Source organism: Pristiophorus japonicus, chromosome 12 (assembly GCF_044704955.1).
Source record: "Pristiophorus japonicus isolate sPriJap1 chromosome 12, sPriJap1.hap1, whole genome shotgun sequence".
NCBI lineage: Eukaryota > Metazoa > Chordata > Chondrichthyes > Pristiophoridae > Pristiophorus > Pristiophorus japonicus.
This window is the reverse complement of record NC_091988.1, coordinates 90,797,996-90,819,850: the sequence shown is the minus strand read 5'-3', so window position 1 is coordinate 90,819,850 and position 21,855 is coordinate 90,797,996. Positions and strand designations below refer to the sequence as shown.

The 21,855-nt window shown below is 49.8% G+C and overlaps 1 protein-coding gene across 4 annotated transcripts in view; it reads right to left on the bottom strand.

Moving 5' to 3' along the window:
- Positions 1–21,855, bottom strand: part of rassf1 (Ras association domain family member 1) — a 162,649-nt gene that overhangs the window by 56,746 nt on the left and 84,048 nt on the right. For 2 of the 4 annotated variants that reach the window (XM_070895745.1, XM_070895748.1), the window contains 3 exons: positions 20,711–21,014; positions 17,923–18,038; positions 11,972–16,176 (listed from right to left, as the gene is read on the bottom strand). In XM_070895745.1, the coding sequence (XP_070751846.1) occupies positions 16,030–16,176; positions 17,923–18,038; positions 20,711–21,014 (567 nt within the window). In that variant the 3' untranslated portion in view covers positions 11,972–16,029. Of the gene's footprint in view, positions 1–11,971; positions 16,177–17,922; positions 18,039–20,710; positions 21,015–21,855 lie in introns of those variants that run through there. The other 2 variants (XM_070895746.1, XM_070895747.1) reach the window with 2 other exon arrangements.

Sequence of the window (21,855 nt, the reverse complement as noted above, 5' to 3'; positions counted from 1 at the left end):
GGCCATGAAGTATTGGTCGAGTCGCTCCATGAAGGCCTCCCAATTGTCCCCTTCTGAGAATTTCTCAGGATACCAACAGTTCTCTGCATTCTCTGCACTATTCGTTATCACGTCGCCAGTTGTTATGTCTGAGCACTGTAGATGTGAGTAAGTCTGACAGCCTCTTTATTCTAACTCCAGAGTACTGGTACAGCATGGGAGGCCTGCTTTTATACAGTGCTCCCAAGGGATGCTGGGATCCCTTGGGACTCCAACAGATACGCCATCTGGTGGCGGTAGAATGCTGGTTACATAGTGTTACATACGTAACAGCCACCAAGCACAGTTCTCCCTCATCTGGAGTGGTGTCTGTCCTTCGGGAGCCGCTGCTCAGGAATCCGTACCTCCACAAGCGTGATTTTAGATGGCAGGCAGACGAGAGGGTTTTGTTTGGAAAGGTGACCAGGGTCAGGGACCTACTGGATGGCACCAAAAGAGCTGGCACGGCATGTACACTGGACCGACGTCCGGCCAATGCCATCGAGTCGCTAAAAACGGCACTGAGCCCTGACTCCGTTAGGTGTGTCGAGGATGCTCAAACACCTGGGGTGATCCCGTCCGAACTGACCCCCGTCCGGACGGAATTCCTCATCGGCGCCAAGCCCTGAAACCTCCCTCGGGAGTCGGCACCTCACAACTTGAGCCTCCTCTGGGAAATGCCCTCCGTACCTTTCAGTTCTGTGCAGGGGGGATTCATGTACGGCTGCTCTTGCACACTCTCCACTTTGCCATCCTCGAGTGCCGTCCGGACACGCCATTGCGCACCATCTTGCTGTCCGGAAGAGGCGGGGTCCCCAATGGAGTGCTCTCTATGTGGGAGTCCTCCCTTTATTTATTGGGGACTTGGCCTGGAGGATGATGCACGGAGCAGTCCCATGCAATCGATTTTTAAGTCGGTTCACATACTCCCAGGCCGCTTGTAATTTCTGCAGTCTGGAGAGGTCCGTGTTTCATGTCTATGTTGAATGTGTGAGGTTGCAGCCCCTCTTTCAATATTTGAAGGGGCTTCTCTTCATATTCTGGTTGCACTTCAGTCCCACACTCCTGATCTTTGGGCACCCTGTGTAGAGATGAGCGAGCAGGTTGGAAGGCCTCCTCGTGGGCCTGCTCCTGGGCATGGCCATGGTGGCCATTAACCGGTCCAGGCAGCGAGCGGTCGAGGGGGTCGTTCAGCCTGACTGCCTGCCTCTACCGTGGTTACGTTCGAGCCTTCCGTGAGAGGTAGGCGCCGGAGGGACTGGAGTGCGTCATTTTAACCGTGAACAGAATTTTAATTTGATTTGATTTGACAATGATTCCCTTTTATGTTCAATTGTTAATTTGTGGTTTTTGGTGCCCTCAAAAAAAAAGGGGGCACTTGAATGAAAATTTCTACCAAAATAGTTGTAGAGCTGTTGAGTTGGGAGTGGCTTAGCCAGTCACGTAATATTCACAAGACTCAATAAAACCCCAGCCAGTTTGGGTTCAGGGGATCCTCGATGAGGCAGGTGGTTGTGAGCCTGGTGGATGAACTGGTAATGTGGAGTGTGATTGTTAAACCGTGGCTAATAAACCAACTAGTTCTTAATAGGAATGTGTTGCTATGAATTCTTAAACAAAGAACCCATGAAGGAAATACATTACACCGTCCAATCAACGACAGTGGAAGTGATGTAGACCCGCAGGACGCGATCTCACTTCCAGAATTTAAATGGACACTCCAAACATGCAAGTTGAAGAAGTTTGGAGTTGGGAAGAAAAGAGAAGCAAGTGGCAGAATGGGTTCCAGATGGCAACGGCTGCAGCTCGATTCAGTGACGCCTCCCTGGATGCTGCTGGGGGCTGTGAGGAGTCGGAGACAGATACTCTTCACTATCAGTGGATGAAGCCTGCAGCAGAAACTAAAGTGTAGTCAGAGGCAGTGGAGGAGGTCAGCAGCAGGAGCGCAGTGACACGCTTCTGGATTCAGTGGAGAAAGTGCTTTAATAACCTAAGCAGGTGAGTACAGTGGCACATTCACCTACATCTTGCTCTGCTCATCATCCCACCCCCTCACTCTGCCTTGTCAAGCCTACTCCCGCATATCACTCCTCACATCCATTTACCTTGAAGGTGCACCTATTCTTTTCTTTCTATGCATTTCCTGACAGCCCCATCTAGCCATCCATCACTCCCACTCATCCTCATCCTTATGCAATGTCATGCCTCTCCCTCATAGTTAACCTCACAAATGCATCCATCAGATGACCACATGCCATTACTCTCACTCATATGTCTCTTCTTACCCCCCCTTGCAGAAGGGAGCAAAGAACACCAGGGAGAGGGAGGGAACCTGAGGGGGCTCTCCAAAAATCTCGCAGCTGACAAGCGCAGAGGAGGTGGCTCTGGAGATCAGTAGAGTTTAATGTCCCTGTACCTTGGAGATGGGGAGACGGGGAGCTCTGAGCTACCTGGTGACACAATTAAATGTTAGCCACCCACATATCATATGGCACTCAGTAATTTTGACTTGATTTCAGCAGCGAGTGAAATATGATCAATGTCAGAATGATAACTTGCAACATATTATTACCTTGCCAGGAATAATTCATGTCTTTTATCTCCCACAGGACTTTCACACTTGCAGCACATTCCTCAGAGGAGCGGAGTCCTTCTGAGGATACACCGTCACAGGACTCATGCAGATCATGCACCGCACTTCGGTGGGACAGTTAGATAGAGAGTTGGGTTTTCACTTGGTGACTCACACTTCACAAGTGAGCAAGAGCAGCTGTGGTGTGCCCATGTCAAAGGAAGTTTTGCTGAGCTGGACACAGATGCTGTACCTCGGGAGCCATCAATGAAAAGGAGAATCATTGAGCAACAGCAATGTACAGGTCTTCAAAGTGGAATCAGCACGATTCCAGAGAGATTGGAGGAGTCCAGCTTAAGCATGATGACACAGGCCACTGAGATGATGTCTTCTTCCAGATAACGTGGGCAGCGCCGTGGACAGTCATGCACTCCAACAAATGCCCGCCTTCAACACCACCATGCAGACTCTGGATGCTACCTTGTCTGCTACCTTAGCCTTGGCCTTACAGCGTCGCACTTAATCTGCACTAAAATGTTCTCCAGCACAGTGGTAGCAGCGAAGTGCTGCTGGGCCCCGAGAGGATGACAGCGAAAGGAGTCAAGGAAGTGGGGACTCCACTCAAAACACTTCCATTTCTCACCCACATCCCACCTCAGTCAGTAGTCCACATGCTGCCTCGTCTCCCGATGGCGAGTCTGCTCCTGCACAGGTGCAGGTGGAGCAGTCTTTAGCGGGGCCCTCACGGGCTCCAAAACCCAGAGGATATTGGCCAAGAGCCTCTCAGCAGTCAGAGCAGGGATGTGAGCAGCCTGCCTCAGAGTGGCAGAAAAAGGAAGTGTAAGGCTCTATAGTTGCACAAGTGTATGCACATGGGTGTCTGAGGAAATGTTTTGATAATTCATTGTTCTTTATTTAGCTCACATAAATGCTATTCCTTTTCACCACTTTTCCGTCTTGTCCATCCTTAGGTGCTTGGTGGTAACTGGCCTTCTACTTTTTGATGATGAATGTGAAGACATGAATTGATGGGGAACAGTGGGGGATATTCAAGGGGTGGTTGGAGGACGTTGTGTCAAGAGCCTCTCCTGGAACAGCAAGGGGGAAGAGTGGCTGTTGCATTTTCTAGTGACATGGGTGCACTAGTGAAACCTAAGTGACCCTTGCATTAATATAGGCATCCCTGGCAGCAGTGTGAGTGGTTGAGGATGCATTGCCCTCAGCACTCTCCTCATCATCCAAATCGTAGGAGGAGGATCTGAGCTGTTTGCCTCGTTCCTCCTGCAGGTCCAAGCCTCGCTGTTGTGCAATGTTGTGCAGAGGCAGCACATTCTGAAGACCCTGGGTGGTGTGTACTGAAGGGGGCATCCAGATCTATCCAGGTCCTGAAGCGCATCTTCAGCATGCATGCTTAATTACACATCTGGTGGTGATAGGCATTCTCAGGGGACCATGGACCAGTAAAGGGAGTAAAGCATGGGTTGGGTATTTGAAATTAAGAACGGAGATAAAAAAAAGGAGAATCCAACATTTTGGAAATATGGCCATTTGGACAAGATCATCTTGTAAGAGAAATAAAAGTTTTACGTTTAAATTTTTTTTTAAACGTTAAAGGCATTATATAAATCCAAATTGTTATTGCAGATCGAAAACCAAGGAAAAGATGATTGGACGAGTTTCTTTAAAATGGCGAGGATTGCCATCAGCTTGGCAATCACAACAATTCCATGTACATGGTCTGGGATACGAGGAGAGAGATGATCAAATGATTCATGGAACATGATGCCTCCTGAACTGCTGGGCCCTTGGAAAGGTCATGTACAGGAAGGCAAGCAGCCAAGGAGACTAATGAAGGATGTAAGGTGAGAGAGATGTGGTGTTTTACTTGGCTTACTTTTTTGGGTGTGCAGGGTGTCCAGATTCTTCCCTCAGGAGATGAAGTTGGGTTGGGTTTACAATAGAGTGGGTTGTACATGGAGTGTGGAGTGAACACGCTTGATGGGCCGAATGGACTTTCTGGTTACATGCTTTTTTTTTTAACATCCATGATGCCAATCTATAACCAAATCGTAGGAATATACAGCATTTAGACAACTCGTGACTTAATGAGTACTGGCGATTCATTGAAAGCAGAGTTACTTCAAAATACATCCGTAACTGGTGTTCATGTCCTAAATGCAAGATAAGAAAAATGAAATGCCCATATCTTTGGCTTTTAAATATTTTAGACGAAACCTCCTACTGATCCAATTCGCGTTCAGGTTCCTTTACACACAGACCCGAAGTGTAGGAATTTGGTGCATAATCTTGTTCCGCTGGCTTATCTATTTCTGTTTAAAATACCTCAAATGTCTTTGTTGTGTATCTGTAAAGCATGCACTCCCATGCTCCGCCACCAGGGAGCGCATCCCCTTAAGTCCCAAGGGATCCCAGCATCCTTTGGGAGCACTGTATAGAAACCAGCCCCTAAGGCCTGTTCCTCACTCTGGAGTGTCTTATTAAAGACTGAGGTCACTGTTACTTTAACCTCCCTATGTGCAGTCTCATCTGTGTTAGGAACACAATAACTGGCGACGAGTATACGAATCCAACGCAAAGATGCAGCAAACTGTGGGCATCCTGGAGAAGTTCTCGGAGGGTGAGGACTGGGAAGCCTATGTCGAATGGCTAGACCAGTACGTTGTAGGCAACAAGCTGGACGGAGAAGGAAGCGCTGCAAAAAGGAGAGTGGTCCTCCTCACGGTCTGCGGGGCACTGACCTAGAACATCATGAAGAATCTTCTGGCTCCGGTGAAACTCAGAGATAAGTCATATGAGGAGCTGTGTACACTGGTTCGAGAGCATCTTAACCCAAGGGAGAGCGTGCTGATGGCGAGGTATCGGTTCTAGGAGCTAAATTAAAAAGTAGGACCTCACAAGTAGTAATCTCAGGATTGCTACCAGTGCACGTGCTAGTCAGAGTAGGAATCGCAGGATTGCTCAGATGAATACGTGGCTTGAGCAGTGGTGCAGCAGGGAGGGATTAAAATTCCTGGAGCATTGGAACCGGTTCTGGGGGAGGTGTAACCAGTAAAAACCGGACGGTCTGCACCTAGGCAGGACTGGAACCAATGTCCGAGGGGGAGTGTTTGCTAGTGCTGTTGGGGAGGAGTTAAACTAATATGGCAGGGGGATGGGAACCACTGCAGGGAGACAGAGGGAAACAAAATGGAGACAGAAGTAAAAGACAGAAAGGAGATGAGTAAAAGTGGAGGGCAGAGAAACCCAAGACAAAAAACAAAAAGGACCATTGTACAGCAAAATTCTAAAGGGTCAAAGTGTAATAAAAAGGCAAGCCTGAAAGCTCGGTGCCTCAATGCGAGGAGTATTCGGAACCCTGGAGAGGGCTCTGAGCTAGTTAGAGTGGGTGAGAGCTCAGATAAACAGGACCGCAAGAAAGAACGCAAAAGGCAGGAGGCAACAGAGCAGAGTAGCACGGGGGTAAGTGTAAACCACAAGGTGATAGGAAGGGACAATATGTATGAATATAAAGGGGCTGCAGGAGGGTCAAAACTAAAAATCATGGTTTAAAAACTAGTATTAAAAAACTCTACTTAAACGCACGAGGCATTCGAAATAAAGTAAATGAGTTGACGGCACAAATCATTACAAATGGGTATGATTTGGTGGCCATTACAGAAACATGGTTGCAGGGTGGCCAAGACTGGGAATTAAACATACCGGGGTATCTGACAATTCGGAAAGATAGACAAGAAGGGAAAGAAGGTGGGGTAGCTCTGTTAATAAAGGATGATATCAGGGCAGTTGTGAGAGATGATATTGGCTCTAATGAACAAAATGTTGAATCATTGTGGGTGGAGATTAGAGCTAGTAAGGGGAAAAAGTCACTGGTGGGCGTAGTTTATAGGCCCCCAAATAATAACTTCACAGTGGGGCAGACAATAATCAAGGGAATAATGGAGGCATGTGAAAAAGGAACGGCAGTGATCATGGGGGATTTTAACCTACATATCGATTGGTCAAATCAAATCGAACGGGATAGCCTTGAGGAGGAATTCATAGAATGCATACGGGATTGCTTCTTAGAACAGTATGTTACAGAACCTACAAGGGAGCAAGCTATCTTAGATCTGGTCCTGTGTAATGAGACAGGAATAATAAACGATCTCCAAGTAAAAGATCCTCTTGGAATGAGTGATCACAGTATGGTTGAATTTGTAATACAGATTGAGGGTGAGGAAGTAGTGTCTCAAACGAGCTTAAACAAACAAAGGGGACTACAGTGGGATGAGGGCAGAGTTGGCTACAGTAGACTGGGAACACAGACTAAACAGTGGCACAATTGAGGAACAGTGGAGGACTTTTAAGGAGCTCTTTCATAGTGCTCAACAAAAATATATTCCAGTGAAAAAGAAGGGCGGTAAGAGAAGGGATAACCAGCCATGGATAACCAAGGAAATAAAGCAGAGTATCAAATTAAAAACCAATGCGTATAAGGTGGCCAAGGTTAGTGGGAAACTAGAAGATTGGTAAAACTTTAAACAACAGCAAAGAATGACTAAGAAAGCAATAAAGGAAAGATAGATTACGAAAGTAAACTTGCACAAAACATAAAAACAGATAGTAAAAGCTTTTATCGATATGTAAAATGGAAAAGAGTGACTAAAGTAAATGTTGGTCCCTTAGAGAAGGGGGATTTAATAATGGGAAATGTGGAAATGGCTGAGACCTTAAACAATTATTTTGCTTCGGTCTTCACAGTGGAAGACACAAAAACCATGCCAAAAATTGCTGGTCACAGGAATGTGGGAAGGGAGGACCTTGAGACAATCACTATCACTAGGGGGGTAGTGCTGGACAGGCTAATGGGATTCAAGGTAGACAAGTCCCCTGGTCCTGATGAAATGCATCCCAGGGTATTAAAAAAGAGATGGCGGAAGTTATAGCAGATGCATTCGTTATAATCTACCAAAATTCTCTGGACTCTGGGGAGGTACCAGCGGATTGGAAAGCAGCTAATGTAACGCCTCTGTTTAAAGAAGAGGGCAGACAAAAAGGCAGGTAACTATAGGCCGGTTAGTTTAACATCTGTAGTGGGGAAAATGCTTGAAGCTATCATTAAGGAAGAAATAGCGGGACATCTAGATAGGAATAGTGCAATCAAGCAGACTCAACATGGATTCATGAAGGGGAAATCATGTTTAACTAATTTACTGGAATTCTTTCAGGATATAACGAGCAAGGTGGATAGAGGTGTACCGATGGATGTGGTGTATTTAGATTTCCAAAAGGCATTCGATAAGGTGCCACACAAAAGGTTACTGCAGAAGATAAAGGTACGCGGAGTCAGAGGAAATGTATTAGTATGGATCGAGAATTGGCTGGCTAACAGAAAGCAGAGAGTTGGGATAAATGGGTCCTTTTCGGGTTGGAAATCGGTGGTTAGTGGTGTGCCACAGGGATCGGTGCTGGGACCACAACTGTTTACAATTTACATAGATGACCTGGAAGAAGGGACAGAGTGTAGTGTAACAAAATTTGCAGATGACACAAAGATTAGTGGGAAAGCGGGTTGTGTAGAGAACACAGAGAGGCTGCAAAGAGATTTAGATAGGTTAAGCGAATGGGCTAAGGTTTGGCAGATGGAATACAATGTCGGAAAATGTGAGGTCATCCACCTTGGGAAATAAAAATAAAAGGGAATATTTTTTGAATGGGGAGAAATTACAACATGCTGCAGTGCAGAGGGACCTGGGGGTCCTTGTGCATGAATCCCAAAAAGTTAGTTTGCAGGTGCAGCAGGTAACCAGGAAGGCGAATGGAATGTTGGCCTTCATTGCGAGAGGGATGGAGTACAAAAGCAGGGAGGTCCTGCTGCAACTGTACAGGGTATTGGTGAGGCCGCACCTGGAGTACTGTGTGCAGTTTTGGTCACCTTTCTTAAGGAAGGATATACTAGCTTTGGAGGGGGTACAGAGACGATTCACTAGGCTGATTCCGGAGATGAGGGGGTTACCTTATGATGATCGATTGAGTAGACTGGGTCTTTACTCGTTGGAGTTCAGAAGGATGAGGGGTGATCTTATGGAAACATTCAAAATAATGAAAGGGATAGACAAGATAGAGGCAGAGAGGTTGTTTCCACTGGTCAGGGAGACTAGAACTAGGGGGCACAGCCTCAAAATACGGGGGAGCCAATTTAAAACCGAGTTGAGAAGGAATTTCTGCTCCCAGAGGGTTGTGAATCTGTGGAATTCTCTGCCCAAAAAAGCAGTTGAGGCTAGCTCATTGAATGTATTCAAATCACAGATAGATAGATTTTTAACCAATAAGGGAATTAAGGGTTATGGGGAGCGGGCGGGTAAGTGGTGCTGAGTCCACGGCCAGATCAGCCATGATCTTGTTGAATGGCGGAGCAGGCTCGAGGGGCTAGATGGCCTACCCCTGTTCCTAATTCTTATGTTCTTATGAAGCGTTTGAAAATGATAAATCACCTGTCACGGCCCGCCAGAATAGGACTTAGACCAACCAAGATCCTCTGCTGTCCATAGTAAAAAACTGTGTACTGCATGGGAGCTGGGCCAGCATCCCCGTTGAATGCAAGAGCTAATCAAGCCATTCCAGCGGCGAAAGGATGAGCTGTCCATTCAGGCAGACTGCCTGTTGTGGGGTAACCGCATAGTGCTACCCAAAAAGGGCAGGGAGACGTTCATCTTGGATCTGCACAGCACACACCCTGATATAGTAATGATGAAAGCGATAGCCAGATCCCACATGTGGTGGCCCGGTATCGACTCTGACTTCGAGTCCTGTGTACGGCAATGCAGCATATGTGCTCAGTTGAGCAACGCGCCCAGAGAGGCACCACTAAGTTTGTGGTCCTGGCCCTCCAGACCATGGTCGAGGATCCATGTCGACTATGCGGGCCTGTTTCTCGGTAAAATGTTCCTGGTGGTGGTGGATGCTTTTTCAAAATGGATTGAATGTGAAATAATGTCGGGAAGCACCGCCACCATCACCATTGAAAGCCTGAGGGCCATGTTTGCCACCCACGGCCTGCCTGACATACTGGTCAGTGACAACGGGCCATGTTTCACCAGTGCCGAATTTAAAGAATTCATGACCTGCAATGGGATCAAACATGGCACCTCGGCCCTGTTTAAACCAGCCTCCAACGGGCAGGCAGAGCGGGCAGTACAAACAATCAAACAGAGCCTTAAACGAGTCACAGAAGGCTCACTCCAAACCGGCCTGTCCTGAGTACTGCTGAGCTACCGCACAAGACCCCACTCGCTCACAGGGGTGCCCCCGGTTCAGCTACTCATGAAAAGGACACTTCAAACCAGACCTTCTCTGGTTCACCCCAACCTGCATGATCAGGTAGAGGCAGGCGGCAGCAACAAAATGTAAACGATGGTCGCACCACTGTGTCACGGGAAATTGATCTGAATGACCCTGTGTGTGTGCTAAACTATGGACATGGTCCCAAGTGGATAGCGGGCACGGTGATAGCTAAAGAAGGGAGTAGGGTGTTTGTAGTCAAACTAGACAATGGACAAATTTGCAGAAAAGCACCTGGACCAAACGAGGCTGCGGTTCACAGACTGCCCTGAACAACCCAAAGCAGACACCACCTTTTGAGAGTCCACAATACACACCCAAAGGATCAACGAACCAGGAAATTGAACCCATCGCGCCCAACAAGGTCATGCTCACCCAGCAGCCCTGCAGGGCCAACAGCATGCCAGCCCAGCGAGGGCACAGCCAACACACCAGAACAGACATTTGTACCGAGGCGGTCCACCAGGGAAAGAAAGGCTCCCCACCCCCTCACCTTGTAAATAGTTTTCACTTTGACTTTGCCGAGGGGGGGGGCGGGGAGTGATGTTGTGTATCTGTAAAGCATGCAATCCCATGTTCCGCCACCAGGGAGCGCATCCCCTGAAGTCCCAAGGGATCCCAGCATCCCTTGGGAGCACTGTATATATGCCGGCCCCGAAGGCCTGTTCCTCACGCTGGAGTGTCTTAATAAAGACTGAGGTCACTGTTACTTTAACCTCCCTGTGTGCAGTCTCATCTGTGCTAGGAACACAATAGTCTTCACTGGTACAAAAACCTGGTTCATGTCCCCTCCCCACTTCACTTGACACTGTGACATCCTTGGCAGTGCAGGCAGTACAATATGATAAAAGGACAGACTGAGCCTTTGGGCAAAAATATAGCTCAATCTTCAAACCAACAGAGAATGATTGTGCAGTACTGGCGAACCTGCTGTTGGCAATGCTCATAATTAGTCAGATGAAATGGTCTGTCGTTCAGCTGTGTTTGTTGTAACCGGCCGAGAGGTTACAGTGGCATCTCTAGATCAAGTAAGAACAACAGGCATTACCCTCAGAACATTAACTATTGATTTTGATGGACTGGGGCAATATTACATATGAACACCTTTCAGTTGGTAATTAGTACATTTCGCAAAGCGTAGATGCCATTTAAAAAAAAATATCCAATATGGCAGTTCATAAATTCACCCGCAGAGCCACCTAGCTGCCAGAGCCTGAAACTGCATCGTGACAGGTGACATAGCAGAATTAAATAGGAAATGTCGACATAGCAATTTACAGTGATGAATGTTGACAGAGAAGCATAATTACAAGATCGTGACAACAGGAAGCAAAGTTTGTACAGTGGAAAAGCAAGCCCTACGCATTGCTTTTACTGATACCAAGATATATTCTGACTCTCTGGGTGGTCCTAAAATATGTAAATTTACAACTAACATTTATAAATAACGCTTTTAAAGTAGTAAAACGTCCCAAGGTGCATCACAGGAGCGTTATCAAACAGAATTTGACACCGAATATTCAAGGCAATATTAGGACAGATGACTAAAACCTTGGTCAAGGAGGTAGGTTTTAAGGAGCGTCTTAAAAGGAGAAAAGAGAGTTAGAGAGCTTTAGGAAGGGAATTCTAGAGCTTAAGACCTAGGGCAGCTGAAGGTACGGCTGCCAATGGTGGAGCGATTAAAATCGGGGAAGTTCAAGAGGCCAGAATTGGCAGACGCAGCGATCTCGGGGGGTTGTGGGGCTGGTGGAGCTTACAGAGACAGGGAGGGGCGAGGCCATGGAGGGATTTGAAAACAAGGACGAGAATTTTTAAATCGAGGTGTTGTTTAACCGGGAGCCAAAGTCAGTCAGCGAGCACAATGGGTCAGCGAGCAGTGGGCGAGTGGGACTTGGTGCGAGTTAGGACACGGACAGAGAAATTAGAAAGGAAATCTGAGTTGTAACTTGGCCTCAGAACTTCCAGATTGAGGGAGGCACACATTACAGTTGCATAACAAATAGGATCACTCGCAATACAAAATCGCAAAGAAAAAAGGCACCCATTTCACATTTTATTGAATAAAACTTGAAATACAAACATAAATTATAAACTCCTTTCGTCAGGATGGAAGCTCAGCTCAGGTAGTATCGTAAGCTCAGGCCCTTTTCTCTTGGCACTGCCACTGCCCGTCCACACTAGTCATGATGTCACCTTCCACGATTCGCTTCACACACGGGCTGCAGGGGGACAGGGTTGTGGGGGCGGGGGGCAGGGAGAGGGAAAGGACTGAATGGAGCAAGGCAAGGAGTTCCACATTGCCACCTCTCCTGGAATTATGCCTCTTCTCCTGGGATACAGTGCCACAGGTGCCAGACACCTCCTAGTACCTCAGCCATTTTTCACGTGAGTCCAGACCGCCAGGGCCAGTAGCCTATTCAACTTTGGAGGGCCTCACAGCTGAGTCTGAACTGTTCCTCACCTGATGTCCACACTGTGTCACCTTCCAGCAGGAGTCACTAGACTGCATTCAGGAGCAGGGCCTCTGCTTGGTTTTCGCCTCCCCAATTCCAGTGCGGAAGCCAACTGCAGTGTCCCACACCACTGTGACAGAGTTAGGCTAAATCAACTCCGACCAGGGATCAAACCCGAGGCCTTATGATCTATGAGGCTCAGCATTCAGTGTCTTCACCAACAGCCATTGGGGAAGGCTTTCGGTTCCATGTGATTTTTCCCCAAATGACCCAAACTTTAACAATTCATCCTTGAAATCTCTCTAACCAATTAGATACAAACAGCACGACTTGTATCTTTTCACCTTTAGAGCAGTCAATCTGGTAATGGAGAGTCGTGGACTGCTGACTGATTGGAGCTCCAATCCATTTGCCCACAATTACTGCGTGCCCGCCCTATACGTAAACAAATTTGGCATTAAATTTCCCGCATTCCCAAAATAACCAAGCAAAACCGCAGAATATTCACTCCACTTTTGAACCCGGCCTGCTGGTCTCCACACCGGGCCGGGCCCACACTGCACCCACACTGATCTGGACCCACACCGGACCGGGTCCACACTGCACCCACACCGAGCTGGGTCACACTGCACCCACACCGATCCGGACCCACACTGGACCGGGTCCACACCGAGCCGGACCCGCACTGCACTCACACCGAGCCGGGCCCACACTGCACTCACACCGAGCCGGGCCCACACTGCACTCACACCGAGCCGGGCCCACACTGCACTCACACCGAGCCGGGCCCACACCGAGCCGGACCCACACCGAGCTGGGCCCACACTGCACCCACACCGAGCCGGGCCCACACTGCACTCACACTGAGCCGGGCCCACACTGCACTCACACCGGGCCGGGCCCACACTGCACTCACACTGAGCCGGGCCCACACTGCACCCACACCAAGCCGGGCCCACACTGCACGCACACCGAGCCGGATCCACACTGCACTCACACCGAGCTGGACCCACACCGAGCCGGGCGCACACTGCACCCACACCGAGCCGGACCCACACTGCACTCACACCGAGCCGGACCCACACCGAGCCGGACCCACACTGAGCCGGGCCCACACCGAGCCGGGCCCTCACTGCACCTACACCGAGCTGGACCCACACCGAGCCAGACCCACACTGCACCCACACCGAGCCGGGACCACACTGCACTCACACCGAGCCGGACCCACACTGCACTCACACCAAGCCGGGCCCACACCGAGCTGGGCCCACACTGCACCCACACCGAGCCGGGCCCACACTGCACTCACACTGAGCCGGGCCCACACTGCACCCACACCGAGCCGGGCCCACACTGCACTCACACTGAGCCGGGCCCACACTGCACTCACACCGAGCCGGACCCACACCGAGCCGGGCCCACACTGCACCCACACCGAGCCGGACCCACACCGAGCCGGGCCCACACTGCACCCACACCGAGCCGGACCCACACTGCATTCACACCGAGCCGGGCCCACACTGCACCCACACCGAGCCAGACCCACACTGCACCCACACCGAGCCGGGACCACACTGCACTCACACCGAGCCGGACCCACACTGCACTCACACCAAGCCGGGCCCACACCGAGCTGGGCCCACACTGCACCCACACCGAGCCGGGCCCACACTGCACTCACACCGAGCCGGGCCCACACTGCACTCACACCGAGCCGGACCCACACCGAGCCGGGCCCACACCGAGCCGGACCCACACTGCACTCACACCGAGCCGGACCCACACCGAGCCGGACCCACACTGCACTCACACCGAGCCGGACCCACACTGCACTCATACCGAGCCGGACCCACACCGAGCCGGGCCCACACCGAGCCGGGCCCACACTGCACCCACACCGAGCCAGACCCACACTGCACCCACACCGAGCCGGGCCCACACTGCACTCACAACCGAGCCGGGCCCACACTGCACCCACACCGAGCCGGACCCACACTGCACTCACACCGAGCCGGGCCCACACTGCACCCACACCGAGCCGGACCCACACTGCACTCACACCGAGCCAGACCCACACCGAGCCGGGCCCACACTGCACCCACACCGAGCCGGCCCCACACCGAGCCGGGCCCACACTGCACTCACACCAAGCCGGGCCCACACCGAGCCGGACCCACACCGAGCTGGGCCCACACTGCACTCACACCGAGCCGGGCCCACACCGAGCCGGGCCCACACTGCACTCATACCGAGCCGGGCCCACACCGAGCTGGGCCCACACTGCACTCACACCGAGCCGGGCCCACACCGAGCTGCGCCCACACTGCACTCACACCGAGCCGGGCCCACACTGCACCCACACCGAGCCGGGCCCACACCGAGCCGGACCCACACTGCACTCACACCGAGCTGGGCCCACACTGCACCCACACCGAGCCGGGCCCACACCGAGCCGGACCCACACTGCACTCACACCGAGCTGGGCCCACACTGCACCCACACCGAGCCGGGCCCACACTGCACTCACACCGAGCCGGACCCACACCGAGCCAGGCCCACACTGCACCCACACTGAGCCGGGCCCACACTGCACTCACACCGAGCCAGACCCACACTGCACTCACACCGAGCCGGACCCACACCGAGCCAGGCCCACACTGCACCCACACTGAGCCGGGCCCACACTGCACCCACACCGAGCCAGGCCCACACTGCACCCACACTGAGCCAAGCCCACAATGCACCCACACTGAACCGGGCCCACATATACTTCGATTCTTTAAATCTCGATTCTCCCCATTTATAAAATCTTTTCTCTCCCCTTTCGAATCTCATTGTGCTCCATTCTGACTGACAGGATGGGTGACCTGGTCCCAGGATTGTGCCGATGCTCCTTACCGTCGGCAATGGGGGTGCGGGGGAGGCAGAAGGAGAGGGTGAGTGGGTGAAGGGTGTGCAGAGCTCACCGTCTCTCCCCATGGGATAAGCCCCAGGCCTTTACGCAGCCCCCTTTCTCCAGCAACCAGGCTCAGATTGGGAATTCTCTGCCGGGGGAATCACGACGATTCCAAAATGAAGTATCTGTAAAATTGAAATCTGCGATAGGCTACCCTCTCCACCCACCTTCATATTTATGCGTTTAAATGTCCCGAATGGTTAGCGAGAATGTAATGTAATGTAAAATTGCTGCCAGATCCCCCCAAACTGTGCAGCAGGAATGAGCCGTCAGATACTTCAAGGAAACAAAAAGACAAAACAAAAGACAGAGCTCTCTGTACTCGCATCCATGTTGGCGCCCCCCCACTGGCAAAGCAGGGCGCTGCTCGGTTCAACATGACAAGGGGACATCCCTCGGCAGGCAGGAACTTCCCAGCCGGGGTTCCCAATGGTTCAGTTCAGTAAGTGTCTCAGTCACACTGGTTAATGTAAGGAAGAGCTTGTACACCACACCATATCCCGCTCCACTCGCAGTAAAACCCCACTCGCAACTTGTATTCTCCACAGTTCGCACTTTGTGCCCGGCCAGGGCCGGGTAATATTGTTTTTCAGACCTTCTCACCGTTCATACATGTGTGCGCGCGCGCTTGTTTGTTTGTTTAGTTCCCCCCTCTCTCACTCTGGTCGCGAGCTGGCGAGGGCCCCCGGTCAGCCTGGGGAGCGGTTGGCGAGCTCCTCCTGCATCTTCTGCCGGCAGCGGGCGTACTTCCCGAACATCTGCCTGACGTGCTCCTCCTCCTCGCGCTGGAGGATTCGCAGGAAGTTCTGCAGCTCAGGCACAGTGAAGGCATCCCACTGGAGGAAAGGCAGGGAAGAGAGGCAAGATTAACGCAAACGCTCGGGGACCCAGCTGCACAGGACCCGACCCAACAGTCTCACCTGACCCTCCCCAGTAAGTTAAATCAGATCGGAGGCAAATACAGGACCAACAAACTTTAATATCCAAGGGTCACGTACCCAGTGATTAATGTGTTAGCTGCTCATGTTCTAGGGCGGATGGACCACGTGAAGGAACGTCATGTTAACTGATAGCTGTTAACTGGGGAGCGGGTGGGGAAGTGGACCTGAGTCCATGATCGGATCAGCCATGATCGTATTAAATGGCGGAGCAGGCTCGAGGGGCCGTATGGCCTACTCCTGCTCCTATTTCTTATGTTATGGTCGAATAAATCCCCCTCCTGCCAGACTATCATGTGTTGTGGAATTACCTTAAAGTAGAAAGAACAACTTGCATTTATATAGCAGCTTTCTTGATTTCAGGACATCCCAAAGTGCTTTACAACCAAATAAGTGCTTTTTAAGTGTAGTCACTGTTGTAATGTAGGAAATGGGGCAGCCAATTTGCACACAGCAAGGTCCCACAAATAGCAATGGAAGTAATGACCAGATAATCTGTTTTAGTGATGTTGGTTGAGGGATAAACATTGGTCAGCACACCGGGAAGAACTCCCCATCTCTTTGAAAATGTGAGATGGGATCTTTTACGTCCATCTGAGGGGGTAGACGGGGACTCAGGTTAAAGTCTCATCCGAAAGGCACCAGGATCAGACAGTGCAGCACTCCCTCGGTACTGCACTAAAGTGTCAGCCTAGATTTATGTGCTCATGTCTCTAGAGTAGGATTTGAACCCATGACCCTCTGACTCAGAGGCGAGAGTTCTACCACTGAGCCAAAGCGGACTCCTCTTTTGGTTAGCTCAGTCGTTCAGTGCAGGGAGAACCATCAGCGTGACACTATGGAAACTGTGGTAAGAAAGTTGTGCGAGATGCTTCCTGTGTGACTTAAGATGAGCTCATCAGACTCAAGGCAGCTATTTGCTCATTCCAGCTATAAATGTGCTACATTTTAGGACCATTACTAAGACAGAAGTCAGAATTTGAGCGAGAGAGAGAAGGCCTGACTCTTAACTATCCCAACCAGATTCAAATCCTGAATTTCAGATAGAAAAGCCACGAGATTGATTAGTTCTTAGGATGTGGGCGCCTGGCAAGACCGTCATTTATTGGCCATCTCTAGTTCCTCTGGTTTGATGCAACTGAGTGGCTTGCTGGGCCACTTCTAAGGGCAGTTAAGAGGCAACCATGTTGGTGTGGGGCTGGAGTCACATGTAGGCCTGACCAGGTTAGGTCAGCGGGTTTCCTTCGCTAAAGGACATTAATGAACCGGCTGTGTTTTTAAGATAATGCGACAGCTTCTTAGTAGCTTTTACTGATACCAGCTTTTTTATTTCTAGATTTTTAAAACTGCATTCAAATTCCTTAAAATGCCATGGTGAGTCTGGATTACGAGTTCAGGCCTCTGGGGATTACTGAACATATCCAGTAGCAGATCCACTGCACTACCCCTGAATGACCACCCGGTGAGAACAGGACAGGTTCGAGTCAGACCCCTGTTTTACACCCTGCCTGATCTTACTCGGTTGACAGCTCCTGATTTTGCAATTGAGGCAAATTCAGAGGCAAAGCAGAGGGAGGCTCCACTCTCCATCTGGCACGTTACACCCAAACCAGCAGGGAACTGCTTGGTAATATTCCTACTTACATTCACTTCGCCCGTCTCATTCTCCTTGAGGACGAGGCTCAATCTTTTCTCATCTGGCCCAGCCAGCAGTCGCAGGTACAAGGGGTGCTCATCATCGGAAAGCTTCCGAGTGTAAACTGCAGAGGGAGAAAGCCAAACATCGTTACGTTTTAACATTGTTTTATAATCCCAGGAGTGGGGTGCAATCCTGCAACCCAACCAGGAACTCTCAACGAACTCTCCCTTCAATGGTGAGTAGCATTAAGGTCTGAGCCCATAACCATCTGATTATAGAGAGTCAATGCTCTGAAGCAGTTCCTGGTTACTGTGTTTTAATCAGATGCATAGTGTGACAAGCTCCCCATGTCAGTCAATAAATTATCAACAGCAAAATGTCATGGTAAATTCTCCCCACCCCCCAAAACCATCGCAGAGACCCACCTCCTCCCTGCGGAGACCCTTACACACCTGTGCATTTCTCCGTTCATCAGTGAACATCATCCAATGCTCAGTGTCACGGAGTTGGGAGATGCCGGTTCGATCCCCATACTCAGTGTCACGGAGTTGGGAGATGCAGGTTCAATCCCCACAGCTCAGTCACAGAGTTGGGAGGTGCAGGTTCAGACACTAAGCGGAGGTGGTGATGTCCCTCAGGAGAGTCAGGCTTGGGTCGTAGCTCAACACTTAGCCAGTTACAAGGGGCACTGGTGAATGTCAGCCGTGAAGTCCCGGCTGACTTAAAGAATCAAACACTGATATTTTTTTTAAATAAATTATCCCAAAATAAAATTATTAGTTTGACACATTTTTAATGTGACTTCATGAAAAAGGCCCTATAAATTCTTCTTGTAATGAACTGAACGATTTGACAGCGATAAATTGAAAACCTGCTGGAAAGTACAAGGTTCACACTTCCTGATTGCAGTTGCACTGCTTTTAAACAAAAACATTTATAAGGGAGGGGACAGGAAGCACGGCCTAGCCAGGTCCTGAGAGAGGCAGTTGACAGGCTAAAAATCCACATCCTCACATCAGGGAGCCAGCAGTGAGCTGGTGAATTGCAATTTCTGTTTATATCAGGATTTCCTCACAATGGAAGTGAATGTGAGGGTTTCATCACATCGGCAAACTGGATGTGGTTTGTCATTCTCCGGATTTTAGAACACAAGCATTTTTAGTACCAGGAAAAGACCATTAAGGCCCGCAAACAGGCCTGTCCTTTCTCGACTGATGACTGCATCTAATTGCCTCCCATTGTTCTTTCCTGCTAATTTATTCTGCAAGCTCTATTTTAAAAAAAGTCCCACCCAGCAGCTAGTCCATCTACCACATTGTTTCTTACACCAGAGCCCCAAAACCTCAAAAGGTCCCCAACTCCCTGCTGCAGAGTCCCAGGCCATGGGATTGGAGAATCAGGCACCGAGGTCAGTGATATGTTCTTACTATACAGTATAAATGCACATGAGGCCCATACTTGAGAGAAAGTCACTCTGTGACCAGTTACCTTTATTACCAAGACCTCAAGTGATGAAGGTGGGTGGAGCTTCACCTTTTATACCTGAAAGTCCAGGTTAAGAGTGACTCCCACAAGTTCACCCCCTAGTGGTCAATGTTCTCAAGATGTACACTTAGGTCAGCTTATACATGGGTTACAATGATAGTTGAATACATGACAATCAGCACACCTGAATTTCTGGCCAACAGCTGGAAATCTCGGTGCGATTTGACATGGAGTTCTCCAATTGGAGCTCCCACCCAGCGAAACTCTGAGCAGGGAATGGCTAACTGCAATTTCTCTAATTTTTTTTCTTTCTTACTTATGTCTTCCACTTGAACGTTTCCCCAAAGTGGATAATTTGCCTGGATCTCGGGTCCCCCTTTCAAACCTCATCTCATTTATTGGGCTGGGCCCAAGGGTCAGCTTTGACTCAATGGTAGCACTCTCGCCTCCGAGTCCTAAGATTGTGGGTTCAAGCTGCACTCGAGACTTGAACATATGACCTAGGCTGACACTCCAGTGCAGTACTGAGGGAATGCTGCACCGTTGGAGGTGGCGTCTTTTGGATGAGAAGTTAAACTGAGGTCCCATCTGCCCTCTCAGGTGGACGTAAAAGATCCCATGGCACTATTCGAAGAACAGCAACAACAACAACGCAGTTAAACGTCCCAAAGCGCTTCACAGAGGTATAAATGAGATAAAAGATTTGACACCGAGTCGCACAAGTAGAAATTAGCGCAGGTGACCAAAAGCTTGGTCAAAGAGGAAGGTTTTAAAAGGAGCATCATGAAGGAGGAAAGAGAGATGGAGAGGTTTAGGCAGGGAGTTCCAGAGCTTGGGGCCTAGGCAACAGAAGGCCCGGCCACCGATGGTTGAGCGATTATAATCAGGGATGCTCGGGAGGGCAGAATTAGAGGAGCGTAGATATCTCGGGGGTGTGTGTGGCTGGAGGAGATTACAGAGATAGGAGGCAATAGAGGGATTTGAAAATAAGGATGAGAATTTTGAATTCGAGCCATTGCTTAACCAGAAGCCGCAGAGTTTTTCCAGTGTCCAGGCCAATATTTATCCCTCAACCAACATCTAAAACTGATTATCTGGTCATTATTGCTGTTTGAGAGAGCTTGCTGTGCACAAATTGGCTGCTGCATATCCTACATTGCAACAGTAACTACACTCCAAAAAGTACTTTATTGGCTGTAAAGCGCATTGGGATGCCCTGAGGTCATGAAAGGCGCTATATAACTACAAGTCCTTTCTTTCTTTTTTCTTTCTAGCCCGAAGGCAGCTGTACCTTTCCACTGGACTTACCTTGGTCGTCTTTCTCGATCCGTTCAAACAGGGCGAATTTGCGGGGATTGTCAACCACCATGAACTTGTTGAGCAGGGCTTTGATCACCTCGCTGGACTTGGTGTGGCTGCTGATGTGCAGGTGCTTCACCGTGTCCTTCGGGAGGTAGAAGGACGTGCGGCGTTTTATCGGCTGCGTCCGCGCTGGCACCGCCGCTTTCTTGCTATTGTAAATCGACTGAGGTTTCATGTTTGCAGACACGGAGATAGGCCTCACCAACTTCAGCTGCACCTTAATGAACCCGGTGTATGTTCCATCACTGTTCTGTGGGGGGTGAAGGTACAAGTGAGAGTTGGCTCATGCAGCCATGTTAAACCACATTTTCCTCTATGGGCACCCACCGGCTGCTCAACCTGTGAGGAAGCAGCTCGAGAGAGAGGGATGGTGCCGAGCACCTCGAATTGTCACGTGGGGCTGGAAATTAAATTTTGTCTGCTCCCTCTGCAGCTTCTCACAGATGACCTTGCGCTGGTGCATGCAACAAACGGATCCATCAGCAAAGCCCTACACACAGCCCGCGATTACTACAGGTGCAAGCCCAGTTGTGTCACCAGAGGGGGCGCCAGGAAAGCCTGAGGCCCTGCAATAAAGGCGGGATCTGATCCAACAGGCCTTCCTGTTATCTTCCACCCTGCACCTGGGGAATGCCAATACCCAGCGAGCAGAGGAGAAAAAAACCTCCCGATAATGTTAGAGTGCAAGAAATATGTTTCAACAGGGTAAAGCATGTTTAAATCGCGAAGAAAAATCATTGGGATGTGTGGAGTAAGGGACATATAGCTCACTTATGCAGTAATGTAGCATCTTATATCCCATATTTATTTCATCACTCTCAATAATGCAAGATCCAATAGAATGTTAGTTCATGCTGACCAACCAGCTTTGAAACAGATAAATTCTGTGAATAGACAGCATGCGTTATTGTTTTTAGTCAAATGTTTTATTGATTCTAGGGAGGTGGGCATCGCTAACAAGGCCAGCATTTATTGTCCATCCCTAGATATCCTGGAGAAGGTGGTGGTGTGCCACCTTCTTGAACTGCTGCAGTCCATGTGGTGAAGGTAATTCCACAGTGTTGTTAGGTAGGGAGCTCCAGGATTTTGAC